The sequence below is a fragment of the Tursiops truncatus genome, chromosome 14 (assembly GCF_011762595.2).
Source record: "Tursiops truncatus isolate mTurTru1 chromosome 14, mTurTru1.mat.Y, whole genome shotgun sequence".
In the NCBI taxonomy this organism is placed as follows: domain Eukaryota; kingdom Metazoa; phylum Chordata; class Mammalia; order Artiodactyla; family Delphinidae; genus Tursiops; species Tursiops truncatus.
Genome location: NC_047047.1, coordinates 53,383,776 through 53,406,072, shown reverse-complemented (window position 1 = coordinate 53,406,072; position 22,297 = coordinate 53,383,776). Strand labels below are relative to the sequence as shown.

The 22,297-nt window shown below is 34.2% G+C and overlaps 1 protein-coding gene across 2 annotated transcripts in view; it reads right to left on the bottom strand.

Moving 5' to 3' along the window:
• The window catches only part of LRPPRC (leucine rich pentatricopeptide repeat containing), a 103,157-nt gene that overhangs the window by 35,473 nt on the left and 45,387 nt on the right, over nt 1–22,297 (bottom strand). For both annotated transcript variants that reach the window (XM_019942883.3, XM_019942882.3), the window contains exons 16-25: nt 21,149–21,206; nt 19,961–20,067; nt 19,671–19,748; nt 19,286–19,330; nt 18,817–18,930; nt 17,630–17,760; nt 16,825–16,910; nt 15,218–15,425; nt 7,102–7,226; nt 6,283–6,389 (exon numbers count right to left, since the gene is read on the bottom strand). In XM_019942883.3, the coding sequence (XP_019798442.1) occupies nt 6,283–6,389; nt 7,102–7,226; nt 15,218–15,425; nt 16,825–16,910; nt 17,630–17,760; nt 18,817–18,930; nt 19,286–19,330; nt 19,671–19,748; nt 19,961–20,067; nt 21,149–21,206 (1,059 nt within the window). The remainder of the gene's footprint in view (nt 1–6,282; nt 6,390–7,101; nt 7,227–15,217; nt 15,426–16,824; nt 16,911–17,629; nt 17,761–18,816; nt 18,931–19,285; nt 19,331–19,670; nt 19,749–19,960; nt 20,068–21,148; nt 21,207–22,297) is intronic.

Sequence of the window (22,297 nt, the reverse complement as noted above, 5' to 3'; positions counted from 1 at the left end):
GTTTGGAGAAACGATAAGTTGTTTTGGTGGTTCAGATATTAAGGGTCGAGAGATCATGGAGGTTGTATTGAAATACATAAATATATCAAATAAACACGTCCTACACCTTAAACTTATGAAATGTTATATCCTATCTCAATTTTTAAAAGAGAGAGATCATGGAGGTAGAAATGGTGTAAGGGAACCAACAGAAAATGTGAAATCAGGACGTGATTTCAAATTCCATGACTACTACTAACTAAATAAGCTCCACACTCACACCCTGAACTGAATGAAGTTTCATTGCCCTAATTAGTTGTTATGTGAGGCTCACGTGAAGATGTACATGAAAATCATTTGAGAAGTATAAAAATGTTACCAATATTGGTTAACTTGTAACCTAGGTTTGAACCTCAAGGGATGAGGTTAGAAAAAGAAATGCTAAATAAGTTTAAAGCAGACTCTTACTCATCTTTGTGTTTGTATCCTGAGAACTTAGTGCCTGGCACATGGCAGGCAATCAGTAAGTGATTACTGAACTGCTCAAAGGATTAAGAATAAAATTAAATAATATAATGCTTTATAGAAACCTTTAATATGGTTACTTAACATTTCATGTCATTATTTAACTTTTTGTACTTGTTTTTATCATCTCTCCCTGGACTTAATCTCCAGTCTTAATACACAAAATGAATGATCTAAACTGTTAATTTATTTAAATGACCTGCAACACCTCCTTCCTGGGAGGTGAATGAAGTACCTTAAAAGACACTTGGCCGAAAGAATGAAGTCATTTTTTTTTAAAAACAAAGAAATACCACTCTATTTTATCATAATTTCTAGCAAAAAAGCATGGGACTAGAACTCAGGAGGCCTGAGTTTTAGTCCAAATCTTTGCTACTATGAACCATAAAAGAGGTACCATCTATAAAAACATAACAAAATTTCTCAGGCCTTTGCACAGACAGTGCCCTCTAAGTGAAATGCTTTTGCTCCCACTCTTTATGTGGCTGGCTCCCAGTTCATCCTTTAGTTCTCATCCCAAACATCACTTCCTCAGAAAGATCTAGTCTGAAACAGATGCTTTCTACAGCACTTTCCGTTACAGCAATTATTGCATTTTATGGATTCATCTTTTTAAGGTCTATCTTTAGAACAAGACTGTAAGATGTGAGCCATAATTATTTATTGAAGGGCAGGAGGGAGGGATGGAAGGAGGGGAAATTGGTCAAACTGGGAAGCCACTCAAATATTATCAACCACCTTAGTTAAAGGACTTCATCCAGGAAGTTTTAGGTGACGAAATCTGCCAATGCCAACTTATAAGGGTTCATGATGGGAGACGCTGTATCAGATCTAAGTTAGAGCTTAGTTTCTCTCAAGTCAGAGCTTAGATGATATTATGCCTCTGTTAATTCACCATACCTTCTGCTAAGGTCACTATCCTTCAATTATTAGATATCATTTGAGATGACTGAGTAAAGTATCTTAAAAATCCCTACAACAGGGCTTCCCTGGTGGCGCAGTGGTTGAGAGTCCGCCTGCCGATGCAGGGGACGCAGGCTCGTGCCCTGGTCCGGGAAGATCCCACATGCCGCAGAGCGGCTAGGCCCGTGAGCCATGGCCGCTGAGCCTGCGTGTCTGGAGCCTGTGCTCCGCAACAGGAGAGGCCACAACAGTGAGAGGGCCGCGTACCGCAAACAACAACAAAACCCCTACAACCACTATCCTAATTCAGATACTATTAATCTCACTGTCCCCAACCCCCTTTCATCTATCACACATTCTTCTGCTAGTATAAATTTCTTTCTAACACTGCTGAGAGTTCACTGTCTTCTGCATGAACTCAAGCCTGCTTATTCTGATATTGAAGGGTCTCTGGGAACAATCTACCCTTACAAAATACTTCCTATAAATCCTATACCCCAGGATGAAAGAACTATTTAAGAAATCAGAAAGAAATAAAACTCTGTTTGCAGATGACAAGATATTACATGCAGAAAATCCTAAAGACTCCACCAAAAAACTATTAGAACTAATCAACGGAGTCAGTAAAGTTGCAGGATACAAAATCAACATACAGAAATCAGTTTCATTTCTATCCACTAGCAGAATATCTGAAAAAAATAAAATACCATTCACAAGATGAGCAAAATGATTAAAAAAACAACAACCTAGGAATAAATTTAACCAAGGTTGTGAAAGATCTGTACACTGAAAACTGTAAGATTTTGATGAAAGAAACTGAAGACATAAATAAATGAAAAAATACCCCGTGTTCATGGATCAGAAGAATTAATATTGTTAAAATGTCTATACTATCCAAAGCTATCTATAGAGTCAGTGAAATCCCTATCAAAATTCTGAATGGCATTTTTCACAGAAATAGAAAAAACAATCCTAAAATTTGTATGGAACCACAAAAGATCACAAATAGCCAAAGCAGCCCTGAAAAAGAACAAAGCTGGAGGCATCACACTTCCTAAAACTACACTACAAAGCTATAATAATCAAACAGAATGGTACTGGAATAAAAACAGAAGCAAAGACCAATGGAACAGAATCAGAAATAAACCTTCACATATATAGTCAACTAATATTTGACAAGGGAGCCAAGAATACTCAACAGGAAAAGGATAGTCTCTTTAATAAATGGTATTGGGAAAACTAGATAATCACATGCAGTAGAAGAAAATTAAACCCCTATCTTTCACCACTTACAAAAATTAACTTGCAATGGATTAAAGACTTTAACATAAAGCCTGAAATCATAAATCTCCCAGAACAAAACACAGGGGAAAAGCTCCCTGATACTGGTCTTGGCAACAATTTTTTGGATAAGACACAAAAGCATAAGTGAAAAAAGCAAAAATAAGTAAGTGGGACTACATCAAACTAAAAAGCTTCTGTACAGCAAGAGAAACAATCAACAAAATTAAAAGGCAACCCAAGAAATGAGAGAAAATATTTGCAAGTCATACACACACGCGCACACACACACCACACACACTATTCAGCCATGAGAAAGAAAGAAATTCTGCCATTTGCAACAATGAAGATATACCATGAAAGCATTATGCTAAGGAAAATAAGTCAGACAGAGACATGGAAAGACTGTATGATATCCCTTACATGTGAAATCTAAAAAAGCTGAACTCCTAAAAACAGTGCATAGAATGGTGGTTGCCAGCGTCTTGGGGTGGGGAGAAACGGGAGATGTTGGTCAAATGGTACAAACTTCCACTTCTAAGACGAACAGGTACTGGGGATCTAACGTACAACATGGCAGTTATACTTAACAATACAGCGTGCACGTACACACACACACACACACACACACACACACACACTCATATACTTGAAAGATGCTAAGAGTAAATCTTAAATGTTCTCACCACAAAAAAGAAATGGTAATTACATGAGGTAATGGAGGTGTTAACTAACACTACAGTGGTAATCATTTTGCAATATATAAGTATATCAAACCAACAGGTTGTACACCTTAAACTTATACAATGTTAAATATCACTTGTATCTCAATGAAGCTGGAGAAAAAACAGGAACTACTTAGAGACTTCCCTTTTCTACTTCTTTGTTCTACCTCTAATACCTTTAATACATTGCCCAACCCTATCAAACTCCCAAACGTGAACAGGACTTACCACATCCATCAAGCCACACCCTAAACCCCATTTTCTCAATAAAGTCTTACCTAATTTCCTACACTGGGAATAACTTTCTCTCTTGAACTCTCAGAACTATTTGTATTTTTCTTACAGCAGTCAACACTTCTCAGTCTTATATAGACATTATCTTCACATATTAATCTCACATTAGCTCCTTGAGGGTGGATGTAAGTCTTATTTACTTTTCTCTCTCTTTTACTAGAAAATAACACTCTTTCTGAGTATATATACAATAAGAATACATATGCTCATTACTGAAAACTCAGAAAATACAAAAAAGTATATAGCAAAATGCCAGCTATAATTCCACCCTCCTGCAATAATCCATGGGTAGAATTAAAATATAAAACTATGTTAAAACGTATTATATATATGTATGTATACCAACTCATTTTAAAAGCACAGGTCATATTATACACTGAATCTTGTCTCTTTCTTTACTTAATGAGACCATTTGTATGACTTGGTTTATCTTATCTCCCACAGTGTTTCAAATACAAAGAAGCTTTATTGTATATTTTGCTTTGGAAATTCAACTCTAGTGAATCTACCCATTGATAAGACACTATTGTGTTTGGGGGAATAATAAAAATGTTCCTCAGTATTTATAATATTCTTTCATATGGTGATACAGTCCTAGTTTATTAATTTTCATTACTTTTAATATTTCCAATAATCCTCAGAAAACCACAAGAGAGAACTCCAGGTCTTGAATTTTAATAGTAAAAAAATCAAGTTCCCACTTTAATTCAATTCCAACTAACCATTAAAAAAAACAAAAAACCCCCTAAAAACGTGCTTCAGTATATTTCCATATATTGCACACCCTGCTGTCCTACCCTAGGGTACTGCAGAGGGATTCTGTAAAGCTATTCTGTATCCTTTAAGCAATTCTGTACACATTCACTATAAAAACTGTGTCATCAGTAGACAGCCATTCCTAAATGATTACACTCAATGATGTTGCACATTGGCAAAGCTTTAAAGTAATTAAGATGCAGCCTCCTCTCGCCTATTCATGTGACAAACATGCACCTTATGCTAAGCATCATACTGTGAGTTATGTGGAATGAAGAAAACACAATCTCTACCTTTAAGGGGCAAAGAGAATTAATAATATTGATTACTACCATAATCCAGGAAACATGCAAGCTGCTTTACATACATTATGTGATTGAATCTTAAAGAAAGATACTATATTCCCTTTTAGAGATGAGGAAGCTTAGAAAGGTTTAGTAACTTATTTATTATCACACTAGCAAGTAGATGACAGAAGGAGAACCCACTCATGCCTTTTGTGCTTCCTATTATGTCTTGCTTATTACACAAAGAGAGCCGCATGATTTCCTGCTGTAGAACCTCTAATCACTATTATCTGAATACCTGAGCTTTATTTCTGCTCTGATCAGTGCCTTACTAATACTGATAACATGCATACAGAGTACAGAACTCAACAGGCAGACAGCTTCTCTCATTTTCAGATACATACACTGTGCACCTTCGATGAGAGAATTTATAACATTTTCTAGAAAATACAAATGAACTACTCAAGCTATAGAAGCACCTGTCCAAGACAGCATACTCCACACTTCCCTCCGACAGGAGGACAGATTGAGTTAAAGACAGACAGAAATATAAGAAAGTTCTGAATTAATTTCACAGTCCTTTTTCATACTAGACTTTTCTTTGAAAAATGTCAAGAGAAACTAATAATTTTCTGGGATGTGTGCCTCTATTTTCAAATCCATTATAAGCAGTCATCAACATAAAAACAAGGAGGCCAAACACCACCTTTATGTCTCGTCCACCATCGGCACTTTTGGGAAAAGACATGGAGTAACAGTAAAGTATATCTGAGAGAAAAATGATTACTGATGTATTCACAAGTTTATTTTACTCATACTAAAAGTAATATTTCTTAAGGCGATGGGTCCATCTTCTCTGAAATGATTTTTTTAGGAGATACAGAATTGTTTAATAGTGAAATTAATCACAATTTGGACAGACTTTATCGTTGCCCTTTGACTTATCAATTTCAGTAAGCAAAATTTCAATCAAGCCTAGATAAAATATACTAATCCTAAATAGCCCAGGTTTGTCACCTACCATTTCCCGTAAGCTGCTTACCATAGTGAAAAAAAAAGAAATTTTAAATTAAATGCCAAACACCTGCAGACAGCACTTGTTTGGCTGATTAACTTATAGACAAGCATTACAAATAAATCTGAGCATGGTCTGCAGCAAATTAAATTCCACTGCTTTTAAGAACAAAGAATTCCTTGGCAAAGAGGATTAGCAACTTTACACACAGGAATGCCAGTTTAATTTAATTGTTCCACAATCCAAGATTTAATATGCAAATATCATTTTGATATATAACAGTGAATTTAACAAAGTGAAGAAACAAATTCAATATACAACCAGGCTGCCTTTTCTGAACTGTAATTATATACAATAAAGAAGCTGGCCGAGTCTCTCCCTCTCACCCCACATTATTGAGACTGAATTATATTAACATGAATCAGAACATGTGTAATTAAAGGTTAAAATTTGTAAACATATTCTAATTAAGAGTCTAAATAGCTGTACAATTAGAATACTGGAGTTAAAATCATACCTCAATGATCTTCTTGGCCTCTTTGTAATTTCCTGTTTGTAGGAAGGCAAAGAAGAGATCATACAGCATAGTCATTTCACCTTGTTCTTGGCTCACAAAGTCCATTGCTAGAGAGGAAAGAAGAAAATATATTAGAAGACAAAATATAGACTAACACTATATCACTTGAAGAGTTCTGAACAAATACAAGAAAACTTTAAAACAAATATTTAGAATAACTTAAAGGTTATAGCTAAATCAACCAATTTTCTGTCACATTCCTTATGTAACAGCATACATTTATGACATTAAGTACCTGTGACTAGCTTCAAAGAGAACTGGTGAGGATAAGGCTGAAAATCTCACAAAGGCAGATCATCAAGAAGCGGACCAAAAAATAACAGAGAGGGGCTTCCCTGGTGGCGCAGTGGTTGAGAGTCCACCTGCCGGTGCAGGGGACATGGGTTCGTGCCCCAGTCCGGGAAGATCCCACATGCCGCGGAGCGGCTGGGCCCGTGAGCCATGGCCACTGAGCCTGCGTGTCCGGAGCCCGTGCTCCGCAACGGGAGAGGCCACAACAGTGAGAGGCCCGCGTACCAGACACACACACACACACAAAAAACAAGAGGGGTGACTTTTCAAAATGAAGTTACTAAAATCAAGTACATTTATAATGTTAAAAATATACCTGATATTTTTCAACTCAAAAGTGTAACAAAGTTTCTCTGGATGTGCTTGCCTTCCTGTTAAATTCTCTCTTCACAGCAACACATTAAGATTAAATAAGCAAGAGGGGAAAAAAGAAAACTAACAACACTAACGAATTAGAAGGTGACTAACCTTTCTGAATTAGATCAGTCTCGCCTTTCTCTATCAGTTTACATAGGACATCATGAATCCTTGGTAGTATTTTATACTTTTTATAGCAGTCAATCGTGACTTCAAGAGCAGTAGGTAAGTCATCCCTTGGAAACATCAAAATATTAACAATGAATAAAATATATCTAATTAATTTGAGAGCTATACAATGACCAGTCAAAAGGTACACGAGTGAGTTTTATTTAAGGTAGAATACCACGAAGCCAAATTGGAAAAAAAAAATACAAGAAACAATCCTTATATAAAAATCAATGTTCAGAGTACAGACATCATTAGTGGTTCCCTGTTTTCCCTGCTTCAACTTTTATTATTTTGCTTGCCAAATGGTACTTATTAAAAAGTCCAAAAGATGAAGGCATTCTCTCAGATTATATATAAATTGCTATAAGAATGCATTATTCTAAAAACAAGGACTACTGTCAAATATTTTTTCCAACTACTTTGTGTTTATGGTCCTCAATAATTCCAGATTTGGGAAACTTTATTAAATGTCCATCAACAGTCATCAAGAACTTTTCAAGCACTTTCACCTTTCTCATCATATGTTTCATACTGCTGCCTCTCCAGATAAGGAGGAACTAACTTTTTTTTTTTTAATTTACTTTTGGCTGCGTTGGGTCTTTGTCGTTGCACGTGGGCTTTCTCTAGTTGTGGTGAGCAGGGGCTACTCTTCGTTGCAGTGCGTGGGCTTCTCATTGCTGTGGCTTCTCTTGTTGCGGAGCACAGGCTCTAGGCACTCGGGCTTCAGTAGTTGTGGCGCACGGGCTTAGGTGCTCCGCGGTATGTGGGACCTTCCCGGACCAGGGCTCAAACCCATGTCCCCTGCATTAGCAGGCGGATTCCTAACCATGTGCCACAAGGAAATCCCAGGAAGAAGTAACTTTAGGATTCATACATATAGAAACTTACTGTTGCTAAACCTAGGATATTCTTAGGGTTGGTGAATTCTAGAACTCTTTAAAAGCTTTTCATAAGAGGGTAAGCTTTTAAAAATTATTTCCAATTATAAAATCGAAGCTTCTCTTATGTGGTTAATTAATTAAAATAAAAAGATATTTTCATTAAGTCAGTTTATTAAATAAGAGTGTGGAAACACATTCTTTTGTGTCCTCAAAACCTACTATTTCCCTTGGAAAATGACAGTATGAGAAATTATTAAGACCTTGAAAAAGCTGTAGAGATTATGTGATCCAATTCTACTTGCCACCTTCCTTTATTTTTAAATAGATGAGGAAATTAAGGCATCTAGAGATTGACTGATTAGCCTAAGGCCACCAGGTAAACAGAGAAAGGCACTGTCATCAGGTCCCTGGACTCTCCCCCGTTTCAGTTGAGTACATCTAATTATACATTATGCTCTATTAAAAGCAATGTTGTTTGTTTAACCTAATAAGGTGGTGTTAATATGGAATAAGAAATTAAAGATTTTTGAAAAGAAAGTATGAAATGTATTTAAAAAAGAAGCATGGTTAGAGACATGGACCAAAGTACAAGTAGCGATAACAGTGACAATCTTTGTGGAGAAAACACATTTCTCTCACATGTGCAACAGTTTTCAAAAGGAAGAAAGCCTTTTAAAATTTTCCATTGAAGCCCTAACATTTTGGTTCATTATACAAATGTTATGTTGCCCTAGACTGAATTACCATTTTATCTAGATTAAGGTTTTAAACTGTACTAAAAAGTAAAATATCATGAAGAAGCATTAATTTTACTACAATACTGACACAGTGAAAATGAGCCTATCCTGACAGAACTCTACCTTATCCCCTTACTAAGCCCTGTTTACAGTGCATCTTCCGGCACCCCACAGAGTCATTTGAATTTTTGTCATTTGGGGTGAAGACTAAATTACAGGTTAATTTCAAAACTGCAAGTAGATGTTGCAGGCTAGATTACTGTCATACAAGAGAAATGCTACCACATATGATATAAAGCTTTATATAATCAGTATTTTCCCTTGCTTCAGATACAAGTTATTACCTTTTTACAATTCCATTTAATGGAAAACTACCAAAATATTTAAGAGAAAAACTAACACACACTGATTTTTAAAAAGCAGTATAATTTGCTTTTTCAGATCAATTTCCAAACTAGGATAATATTGTCTCAATTGTATTTTCCCTACATTAGGTCAAAGCTATCAATAAATGAGTGAATAATTGTTCTGTCAATCAAAGAGACATGTTAATAGTCTTTGGTCTCCAAATATATGCTTCTGAAGATTATACATGCTCAGAACAACAACAGAAAAGACAAGTATAGCAAAATGGAAATAATTCATATATATTTGTTAGTAATTTTAAGTAACAATGTCACTGACCCCAGGCTGCCAACAAAATGAATTAGAAATCTATAGTGAAACATTTTGTACAAAGTGTGCTTACTGATGATAGAAATGAACTAAGGTCTAGTCCTTTCTTTTCAGTCCTTATTATCTACATTCTGACTTGTGTTTGGTTGGATCACGTCACTTTAAAGAGATAAAAATGTCCACGCCTCGTATGATTTGATGTCATCATTAATCTTTCCTATTAAAGCTTGAAAACTTTGGGTGAGGGAAATGAAAAATATGAGAAAGTATATAAAATTCACATTACTGTGAAAATAGTTGTATACGCATAGGACTTTTGAATTTCAATCCCAATTGATAAGTACTACATGCAGCTTGGCTACAGCAGTGTGACACATTTCTAGAAGTGGTGATGAAAGCAGATTATCACAAGAGTTGAACTCAAGGACCTTTGGGTTCCCTCCCAGTTCTAATACTCTAACGCGAGGTTCTATGAACTTGAACTTGTTAGGTTCATCATCTCAAATGTTTCACACCAGCAGAAAAAATCATCACATGAAAATACCACTTTCATTAGGCTGGATGAAATCAGTAAGTGCAGTAAAATATCAAATGGGAAAAGGTGGAAACTGCCTTATACCCAAAATGTGGGGGAAGACTTTATCAATCAGTGTAATTCTAGTTTCTGTGACCTAAAATGATTCTGTGATTTCCTTTGTACACTTTAAAACACTAGAACTGAGTTAAAACTCTACTCTAAAATAATAATCTTTTGAAGAAATCTTGTTGAAAACATTAATTCTGGATTCAAAACTTACTCCATGCTTATTTCAGTATACACGCATAATTCCTAAAGCTTTATATACAAACGGGTCACAAATTTTTAAAAGTCCAATCCTGATAAAAATTTAGCCACTGCTTTCACAAACCTCAAATAATACTAAGTGAAAATCAACTCTATAACATACTATTATCTCTAAGAAAAATCCACTGTGATATTTTCAACGACTAGACACCCTCCCAAAGTATTTCAATGATATACATAAAGTGATTTTCATAAATAAAACTATACATGCTAATAAAAAGTAATCAATCATTTTAAAATATTTTTGATTGATGTAAATTAACTCAACATAGCCTTTATCAAAATTCTGGGAGCCTATGAAATAAAAACAGAACAGTGGAAAGGAAGATTCTATAATTCTAAATTTTAAGAACACACATATATATAATAGACTGAGTCCAATAAGAACATGGTAAATCTGATGTTACCTCTTGTGTTAGTCCTTATTATGAAATGAAAGTATGCTTTATGTCATTGACAGAAAAACAAACCCTGGACATAACATTTATATGAGGCTGATCATAAAACTATCTACTTAAAGGTACCAGAAAACAAAGTCCTCCTAACTCAAATTCCTTTATATATAACTGTAAAAATCACAAATGTGTTTCATACAATCTTGAACAAGAACAACCAGTGACAACTATCTACCTACTGGTAGCTTTAAACTTAGTCTCCTTACCTATAGCAAATAACTTCCAATTTAATCAAAATTTTAAATGACAAATATTAATTTTTTAATTGGAATAAAGTGCTTCAACATTATGCATAAAGTGTTAGTGAAGTGGCGATTTACCTAAAGAGCTTACTGACTGAAAAGCTCTCAAAATCTGAAATCACTGGAGAAAAGAGGGGCTTTAGGGGAGAAAAAAGTTCAAAACAAGGGAGGGGGAAACAAAAAACACCTTAACACTCTAAAACCTGACTATTCTATAAATCTTAAGCAGATGTTCAGTGTGGAAAGAAATCAATTCAGGAGAAACCATCGACTTCACAAAAATTATTCTGTGAAGAGAACCAGCCCTTGAAAGAGCTAAATGTTTCTTTTTCTGTTCATCATCTATAAATGCGGAATCTTCAAGGAGACTAGTGTTGCAATTACAACTAATCCTCCCAAAAAAATTAACTGTGTTGAAGGCTTTGTAATTTCCCTAGGTACAATTTAGCTGTCACTTACTTTCAAATTTACTCAAACATGCTTTCGGAACAGCACTAACTTCACATGTCAAGTGCTTTCCAGCCAATTGAGTCTAAACTGGAAGTCAGTGTTAAACAACTGAATGATTAGACAAGATAGCTCATTTCCCTGCTCTTTTGTTCAGAATAAAATGCCACATTTACATTATCAGGCTCAACAGGATTTTCTGACAGAGGGAGAAAAAACCCTACTGAACACTGTCCGTACTAAGCACATGAAGCCTGTCATTTACCAATCATCCTTCAAAAAGCAATAGCCATGAATGTAACTTAATTACGACCCAATGATCCTTGACGAAAAATCATCTTATCACTGTCCTGTCCCCCTAGGGCAAATGAACCACTTTTGTCCTTTGGCACTGATGATGCTAAATTCTTAATTGCAATAATGGAGTAAAAGAGCCAAACCTCCTTAATTTCCTTTCAGCACATAAAGAGTTTTACTCTAGAAGGCGAGCATTCCCACAAATAATAAAAGTATCCAGTACAAATGAAGATGCCAAAATTAAAGGGGAGTATATATGACAGAATAACCAGCATTATAAAAAGTGTATTTCCCACTTCTGCAACATATTGAAGTGTTACAGTAAGTTTTAAAACGTATTGGTATAGGTTCATCTTACAGAAATTGTGACCTTTATGAAGAACTCAAGATTAATTTAGCAAGAGTTCTGGGAGGATTATATGGACAAAGTCCATGATTCACTTAAATGAAATGCATGTGGGTATATACAGATTATAGCACAAATCAGCACAGAAAAATCCTAAATGGAAAGCAGAAATTAAAGATTCTTTGATCATTTGCACTAAATAATCCAGTTAAACAGCTTCAGATATTTTTCATATGAAATGAAACCAAAATGGATCAGCTATACAAGTGAATCTGAAACTGCATCATACAAATTTTTATGCTTTAAAAACTAATGGCCCAAATTTCATTAATTTTATTTCCTTTATCATAGCATAAAGACTAATCAAAAGCTCTTTTAACCTATTTTAAAGCATTTCTTTCTTCCTTAATATGGAGGATCCAGGTCATCTTTCTGGATCAGGCATGATTTCAATTAAAAAAATTTTTTTAAGTAGTTACAAAGGAAAATGTTTAACATTCATGTGGACTACATGTAGACATGTGTCTTACAGAACAGTCCCAGTGTAAATGAAACACATGAAAATTTTGTTCAAATCAGCAAACTTCTTTTCAGTGCAAGTATTATTTTGATAATACAAATCAGATTAGTTTAACAAGTTCTTCAAAATTTTGCAAACCTGTTATTTTGGATTTCCTTTGGCAAATGAATAAAAACAAAATGTATTATTTTTCATAACTGTAAAACTTTTAAAACAATATCCAAGTAACAAACTGATACAATATTAAATTTCTCCTGTGTTTTATCCAATGCTGGAAAAGTCAGTCCAAAATTAATATCTATTGAATCTTAAAGATCATCTTTCTAAGGAACTCAACCTCGCAAATTTGTTCTAGAATTACAATTTGTAAGTGACAGCCTTCTTCAGAGTCTTTGCAATGACTTTCCAAAAAGATGCTTGCCTTTGAAAGGATGAAGATTTTGTAAAGTGTTCTGAAATGTTTCTCATAATTCTACCTCAAGTTTGAATAAAAGCCTCATTCTCCAGATGAGTTCATACCTGCTGAGGCCAATTACCTGATATTATTGAAGATTAAACATATTTAATCAAATCAAATACATGTAGACTTTTGGGCAGGCTAGCATAGTTAATCCTAGTACTGCACTTGTCATGATTCTGAATTAATTAGCTATCTTCCATCAGTTGGGAAAACACAATTGAAAATAAGTTGCAAAGTCAACGTTTTCCTCCAACTTAGCCCCCACCAGGAGTGCTACTACTGTTTTCTGCTAAACATGAAATTTCCTTTATCTCCTTTTAATTATTCTCCTGACTCTAAAAGAGTCAACAAAACCTTTTTATCATGACAGATGAAACTGAAGATCTTGTCATGGAAACTGCCTCTGCAAAGCAAAGATAGCAAAAAACAAAAACAAATTCAGGCAAATAAAAATAGAAGGTAATTTCTCTTTGTATCTGAAAGTAGTAAAAAAAAAAAAATCATAAAAGAAACTAATTTAGATTTCTCTAGCCCAATTAACAGGGACAGTCAGATTTTACTGAGACACACAAATCTCTGACTGTACAGTAGAATCTGAAGCACAGAGTATGCTCCACATTAACATCTGAATCCCATGCTATTTCCATTTTCCCTTGGGGGAAGTTCTCCTTGGTTCATGAGCCCCATCTGCAGACTTCTTCTGGAAAACTTTTGTATCTCCTCTGTCTTCAAAGTATTTCTATTTGTAAGATACTTTTTCTACCATGGCCTCATTTTCATTGTTAATTATTTTATTTTTGCCCAGTGGTGGAGGAGGGCCTAATTCTTCTGGGCACTGGGCCCATTTCTTTCAAATCCCTATGCAGAGCTCCACATGCAATTTGCAGAGACGGGTCTTTTAAACAATCAAAAAAATTCTAGGAGGAAGCATATTAATTATAGGATTTCTATATAAAGTAGGCTGTGAACATGAGAACTCAATAACACAATAATTGTTTGAATCACTATTTCTTTAAAAAGATGTAATGCTGAGATTGTGGAGGTTAAGATTTAGCCAAATCATATTAAGCTGATAAACTATTTTTTGATTGATGGCAAAGAAATTATTTCATAAAACATTTATGTGCATGTATGTGTGTGCATATATATATGTGTGTGTACACATATTTCCTAAAAAGAGTTAGTTAAAAGAGATGTTTTTATTCCACATTTTAAATTCAATACTAAATCATTCATTATATTCAATTAATTATACCCCCTAATAAATAAAGAAAAACTACCAGAAATGTGGGAAGAATATGAGAACCGTTAAGATTTATCTTTTACTTTTCTCCTGACACTGATACGGCAACATCCAAACTAAAATTAGAAAATCACAATCACAAAATAAGCAGATTAAAAATTGCATTAAGCCATGGAAGAGATGACAAAGAGGTAAGATCTGAGAAATTTTTTAAAATGGAAAAGAAAAACAAACACAAAAGGAAAAGAATAAAGGATACTTTATCATCTTACTAAAATGTTTCACTCATTACAAGAGAGTAGGTTGACTTTATGATTTGCACTGGAAAAAATACCTTAAATTGGGCACCAACATAAACATTCCAAATGTAAAAATTTTCAAATTCAGTAAATCTCACCCTAGTAACAAAATTCATCTTCTTCCCACAAGACACAGAGACATCTTCTACAGTATTTATCGAAGCCAGAATAACTACTGTATTGGTACATGCAATTAAAATACTACATGGAGGAAAGGAGCAATGAAGAGACGCTGCCACATCATTACCTGAATAACAGTCATGAAGCATAATCAAAAGCCCCAGAGAATCCTTCTTTCTTATATTTATTAATAATTAACACTTATAAGGCTCAAAACTGGGAAAAACTAGATTTGGCTTCATGTAATATCATCACATTCCCCATACAAAAAAAAATCACCATAGATCATTCCATTGAGAAGTAATCCACAGGACCACAGGGCGGCTGGTGATTTTATAGGTCACCTACTCCACAGAAGTCCTCTTATGCTGTGGTGAATAACCTCCAAGGCTTCCACAGCACTACAGAGAATTTACAAAGTATAATCCCCAAATGATTAGATTCATTCTTTCAATGCCAACATTTAAAATTGAAAATTCAATTAACTTACTTTTCCAGATATAGGGTGACCAATGGGGAACTTAAGGTAGTAGATGGTTTCGCTAACCCTAGAGTCACGATGGCTTCATGCAACTGTTTTACTGTTTCAGTTTCACCTCTTAAAGCTGCGCCATTTAGGATGTGGAAAAAGGACAAGACTGTTGCATCTTTGATAAGAACATCCTTCTCTTTCATCTCCTTTAGAATGTTAATAGCATCTACAATGAAGTAGCACAAAAGACCCTTAGGTAATTTCATGTAGGGAAAACAAACTGCTATTAAAACAGCATTTCAAGCCCAGCAGGAATGTAAATTCTAGTGTATAATGCCGATTTCAAGTTAATTACTACTTGCATTTCTAAACGAGACTACAATTATAAATCCACAATAGCATGGTTTTATCATTTCCCTGCAACTTTGACTACAAATTATAGATAGGGACTGTGTGCCCACTCTGCACCACATAACCCTGTACTGTCTGCCCTATAGCTGTAAGATCCTCCTAAATGGATGCTTTTATCGTTCAGAGCTAACATCTGCTAAATCACACCATTGTTTCTTCAGCAGATGGCTTGTCAGGAGGCCAGATAATAAAGATGTGTTTACACTGTATATACAGCCAGACTAATGGTCTGATACCGATAGGGCCTGTTTGCTATGTCGATACTAATTAGCCAAGCAGAGCCAATGAAAGCTTTCCAAAAGACTGCATGTTAATACATTAGATTCATTAAGCTTCATTAGGAAGGCAGAAACAAACATTTTAGGATATGGAATAAGTTCATTTTTATAATGTTGTTCTTAATTATTGCACAGAAAAAATGTTTTGACCGCTTTACAGAAAATGATTTTTAAAAAGCAGTCTAATCTTCATAAAGAATTTTGTATTAGAAAGGCTTCCTAGGAAAAAATTCAATGTTCAAATCAAATATTTTCTCCACATTTTTGACTACAGAGATTTTTTTAAAAATCTTCTCTAGGAATAAGAGAGGGAGGTTAAAAAAAGAGTTTCAAAATAAAGCCCAATGAGAAAGAAACAAGCAAACAGTAATAAAAAATTATCAAGTGTAATTACATTACGTTTAGCATTATCTCAACTACGAGAAAATTAGAGTATATACATCAACAATATAATCGGCTAGGCTCTCCCCGCAAACTTCTATGTAAAACCTTATTAAAGTACACATTTTGTTAATGTTATTAAAAGTGAAGACAAAGACTCCTGCAAAATTCATATTCTTGAATAAAGGTTATATTTATAGGTTTTATGTTCAGCCTTCTAATGTTCTTAAGCGAAAACAAAGCCATTAGTGCAGGCATATAGGCAAATTGTGCCATAAGTCATGATCTTCAAACTCAATCCAAACAGCAATGCGAATAAAAACTAGCTGCAGAAACGCAAAAAGCACTGAGCTGTGCAAATGTAAATGACAAGCTTGCCAATCCATTAAAACTAATGGCCTACACTGTCCATGCAGCTCTGGCTGGATTCACATGCAAATTTTGCAAAGTGTTCAAGCACTTTGCAAGACATGATATACCATTAATATCAATTCACATGTTATTCCAGTGGCAAGATACTTGCATCACATGTTTCCTTTATGTGCTGACGCTTACCTTGGAGCTTGCCATGTTTTCCCAATACTTTTACAAGTCTTACATACTTGCTGGTATCAAGGACAGCAGAAGAATCTAAACGGTCACTAAAAATTAAAACCATATTTATATTATGTTAGAAGTTGTTTAACTGTTAAAAGGACTGCAATATCTACTTGATCACTTTTCAAAAACTCATCAGAATCTGAACTGTTATTAACATTGGCCTCTACAATTTAGTTAAGGTTTATTTTTGAAGCCATATACAAATCCACATGTAATTATATTCAAAGTGACGAAGTAAAAATCTAACACTACATATATATTGCATCTTTCCATCTGCAAATGACACTAATAAGGAACTCTTTTGCTTCATGGCACTTAAGGTGATTCTAACTTTGTCATGAATACTGAAATACCCCTGAAAGACATATTTTTATTTGGCAAATGTATCAGGATGGGAAACCAAAGATACCTTAGAAATGGACAGAATTTTGTTTACCCTACAGTACAGAAAGTGGAATATTTAACAAGCTTTATGAAATAGTTACCATCACCACTGTTGTCATATGCAGTTGTATAATCAAGAGGAAAAAAACTTTGGCTTTAAGGAATAGAACGTCTTATCATACTTAAACAAAGACTCCTTGCTGAAAACAAGCCATAATTAATCAAAGAGTCTTATAGTATGAAATTTCAAAAACACAAAAGAGAATTCTTTTTTTAAATTCACATTGTATGAGAGTAGTAGTCAATCTACATGATCCATCAAGGACTGTATATCAGCATACATGCTGATGATTTGTTTCAGTGCCAGGGTACTCACAATTCTCGTTTCAGGTTCAATGCCTCTTCTGCATTATCATGTCGACAGCACAAATTTATTAAAGAGGCATAGCCACCGATAACCATATCTGATTCATATTTTGCTTTCAATTCAAGAGCTTTATGCATGTTCTAAAATAAAGGATGGAAGTGAAAAAGAAATAAGAAATTAATATAAAAATAAAATAAAATTTCTAGTTTCAATGTTCAGAGTGTAAAAAAAGTTAATAGTACTTTTAAAATAAATGGATTCATGTTATTAACTTCACCTTGCTCCCTGAAAAGAAATGGATTCATGGTATTAACTTCACCTTGCTCCCTGGTATTTTTATTTGCCTTTTAAAAAGCAGGAAAAGATATATATATGTGGGGTTTAAAAGATTTGTTATCTACACTGCAAAACAGGCCACTATGCCAAATTTGATGTTTTAAGGTTTGGGTACTGTATTATAAAAAAAAGACTTCCAGATTAAATATGTACCAAGTGAGCCCTTACTCACCGTCCAATTTCCAGGCACAGAAATGTCTATCACTGCAACGTTCCTCACAGTCTAGTCAATATCCAAGTAATGTAAGGAAATATTTTAGAATTTAATAGTACCATGTTATAACCTTAAAGTCAGCTGTTATTTCTGTTCCCCTAGAAACACAGGCATAAGACCAAATGATACTGAACTAAAAACCGAAAAAGTCTAGTGATATACCACAAATTGCAGACGCACACTAAAATGAACACAAAGTACAGCTGGATGCCTGCTGAAAAAAGGCAAGAGACCCTTTATCTCAGAAAGACTTTTTTCCAGCAGGAAAATGGAATTTCAATCCCTGCATTAACAACCCAGTAATATTTGACTTGCAAATGACGACTGCATGTATCAGTTGCTTGACAATCTAGATATAAGAGACCGGAGCCATGGCTTGAAAGGACATTTGGCATGTATGATAAACCTATCATGGCTGTTACTATCATTCACTTTGCAGGTTATTGTAAACAAACTACAGTAACCGGAAAACATGCCATTCAAGGTGTAGCTGAAATTAGCTAACCTTTCATTTAATTGCATTCTTCACCGACATGATGTATAATAATTAATTGTAAAAATCATAAATATTATATTTGGCTTTGCTTACTTTTATCTATAAAGAATTTTTTACCTTAATAGCGTATTTGAAATAGTTATAAGTTACCTCTTCTGAACACAGCATTAATATGAGTTGCTTCAGGACATCTCCTATAGGTTGATTTTCAGCTTTTAGTTTTTCAAGTTTAGACTCCAAATCAGATGATGTAGGCTGCGTAGTCTACAGAAATGGAAAGAAAAAAGAAGGAAAGAAATTTCCTACAAAGAAAATGCACCCTTTGTCACTCTTCCCTTTAAACTGACCTTTCCTAAATGTCATAAATGCTATCATGGATATTAATCTGGGGATCTGGGGATGGACTCCAGGGGTTTATAAAGCTCCTGAGATTATATGCAAATTTCATGCCGATTTTTTTGAGATATGCTGATTTTTCTGAAATAGCTTTTACCAACTTCTTAGAGGTACACTGATGACAAAAATGTTACGAACCACTGGTTTTATAAGGACACAGTCTAGAACTCTCATTAAATGTGGTTACTATAGCATGTAGAATCTACTCAAAAAGCCTACTTACTTTTCGAGAGTCTGTCTTCTCTCTTTCAACCAACATATTAACATCCTAAAATTGGGATTTAAATTAGAATCAGAAAACATGTGTAAAATATATTAGCAAATGTCAAAAGCAAATTTTGGAAATTTCATTTCATTTCACTGTTATTTTTCCATCTTCCAAAATTTTGCAGAAATTCTGTTCATGCTTTATAACCACTGTAATAAATACTTTAAACACGTTCTTCAATATATAAACAGCATTTACCAACAATCAATGAAAAGCCTTGTTTTAAAGGTTGTCATTTAAATAAACTTTTGGCCAAAAGCAACATATTTAAATAAAATTTTAACATGCTTTTATATATAAATTAAGCATTTTAAAAAGTTGATTACTGTTTCACACACACCTTAATCAATTCAGGAACATGGTAGCTATCCAGCAGATTACGAATGCCTCTGTAGATATTTTCAGGAATTTTTACATTCTGTGCAAAGGGAAGGGAGGAGAAAAAACAACTGAGTTTTAGACAACCAAACTGAGATTTGTCTAACAGAAATTATCTCAGACATAATTTAAGTCTCCAACTCGTCTATGTCATTGAGAAGTGGTCTGGTTGTACTTAAAAGCAGCAATTTCAAATCTAATAGATACATGTCAGGCAGGACAGGCATTATATAGCAAAAAATGAAATGGTACCATCTCCATCAGCTGATGGAAGTATTGTCTCAAATGCTCCTCCTTGGCCTGTACCTCTGAGTCACTCATGCTGTCAATCAAGTTATAAAGAAAATAGCCAACAGCTTCTGTGGAAAAAAAACAAGAGAAAGCATTCCACTAAAATTACTGAGACTGTCATGTTATCAAGATTAATTTATAAGAAATCATTTTGGTGTGAGATGTCACCCTGATGAGAGGCACTGAAATGGCAACAATGATCACTGAGGCATAGAGATTATGTGGTTTGGGAGCACATATCTAACTGGTGAGTGAAAGGAATATTAATTATTTTCAGACCGAGTGACAGCTTTTCAGTACTGAATCTTACTTCAATCTATTTTTTTCCACCACTCTGTGACAGAAGTTGTCCTGCCCAAGGCCTTACCCCTTTCCTGTCCAAATCACAAATAGTGAGAATAAATAAATGCCTTGTACACATTTCTATACTAATTTTTTGGTGGGCAATACTTAGTAGGGAAACATAAAATTAGAGAGGACTGTTAAATGTTGAGTATAGAAAGTTAAATAATTTTAATAAGCAGATACAGTAATCCTGTGGAGAGCTGCCTATTAGCCAATGAAAAACCGAGATTAACAAAGATGCTTTGTAACAACAGTAATTTTCCTATGCATTCAAGCATAAAATGTATAGGGCCATGTGTTAATACCTAGGATAGAAAAATACGAACTTTCAAGAAGGGTACCTTCTTACAGAAACCCATATATTCTAGGCTTTATTATGTGAAAACAAAAATCATTAAATGTCAAATAATATATTTTAGGTAATAAATTATATTTAAGTGGAAAAATCTACAAGACCGCTTTACTATTTTATATGTTTGATTATACTGGCAAAACATTAAAATCACATAAACACTAAGGATTACTAATTTTTAAGTCTATTTTGATTGATTCTATAAGAAGCATTTCCTCAATATCTAAAAAAAAAAGCCCTCCCAACCCTCCCTTTGAAAAAACAATTATGATAAAACCAAACACCTCACAGATCTCAAAATGTTGTGGTTATCAATATAAAGATTTATAACCAAATGTTTTCAAATTTCACTTTCAAAAAGAAAATGTTTACTGCTGTAATCCTTCTAGTCCATCATTACACAGAAGAATGGATTTGTGGATAAGTTACAATCATCGAAATTGAAACGCTACCCGTTGGTCCTGGAGGCTCCTGGCAATAACGTCCATCCTTGTACAACAGTTTTGTTATCTGGTAAGACAGGAAATGCGTGCATTGCAGCAAGAGAAGCAAACAAGAACAAATACAATCTGAAATTGAATTCTTGAAATAATAAAGCCTCTCCCCAGTAAGGTGTTATTCTGTATCATAGTAATTCAACACCATCCCCACCTGCCAAGGAGATTGTTTCGTTTTTAAATAATAGGCTTGTCTTTTAAAAACAAAAACAAAACAAATCCATGTTGAAGGAAAACTGCAATGTTTCATGAAATGTCACTAAGAAAGCCTCTAAACTGATCTTTTATATACTGTTTTAAATAAACTGTTATAACAGGAAATATCTTATAGAAATTATCAACCAATGTTATTTGTCATTGTATTGTTTTTGGTCTTATTGAAATTGGTCCAGTTTCCTCCTTTTAAGTGTAGTTTTACAGAAATAAGAAAGTAAAATTCCCTGAACCACTAAATAACTTTTTTTTTAAGTTTTTCAACATTTTCCCAGTCATTTTAATGGCATTAAAACAAAAGGGGGTTGAAAGTTCTAACATGTTTGTTCTCATTGATTCTTATCAACCGAATACACAAAAACTAAAGACTTACTCATCAACATTAATTCTGCCCACAAAATTTCAATTTAAAAAATTCAAATATATATTTTATGATGAAAACGATTACAAAACCTACATACAGTACTGACATCTAACTTTTGATCACAGTACTTGACTATATATCCACGGGCAGAAGATAATAAGAAAGGAACATAGTTTTCTGAAGTGATATGAGTTAGGAATTCTGAATTACCTCATGTGTATACTACGATTGAACTTATTTGTTCTTTAAATAGTGCCCAGCACATACCATAAGTATTAACAACTCAAACTACAGCAGCTTCTTCAACTATTTATTTTCTAATATGGAAAATAAGGCAAAACTGACCATACCCCACTTCACTCCACCATAAAATCATGCTACTGTTAATAGCAATTCAAAGGTTAAGGTAGAAACTGTTCAAAAGCAAAGCAAAACAAAACAATCCTTACCTACAAACTGTTTTTTAACCAACACAGACATGCGTAGAAGGTAGACAATAAATTCTACCAGAAACTGTAGCCATACAT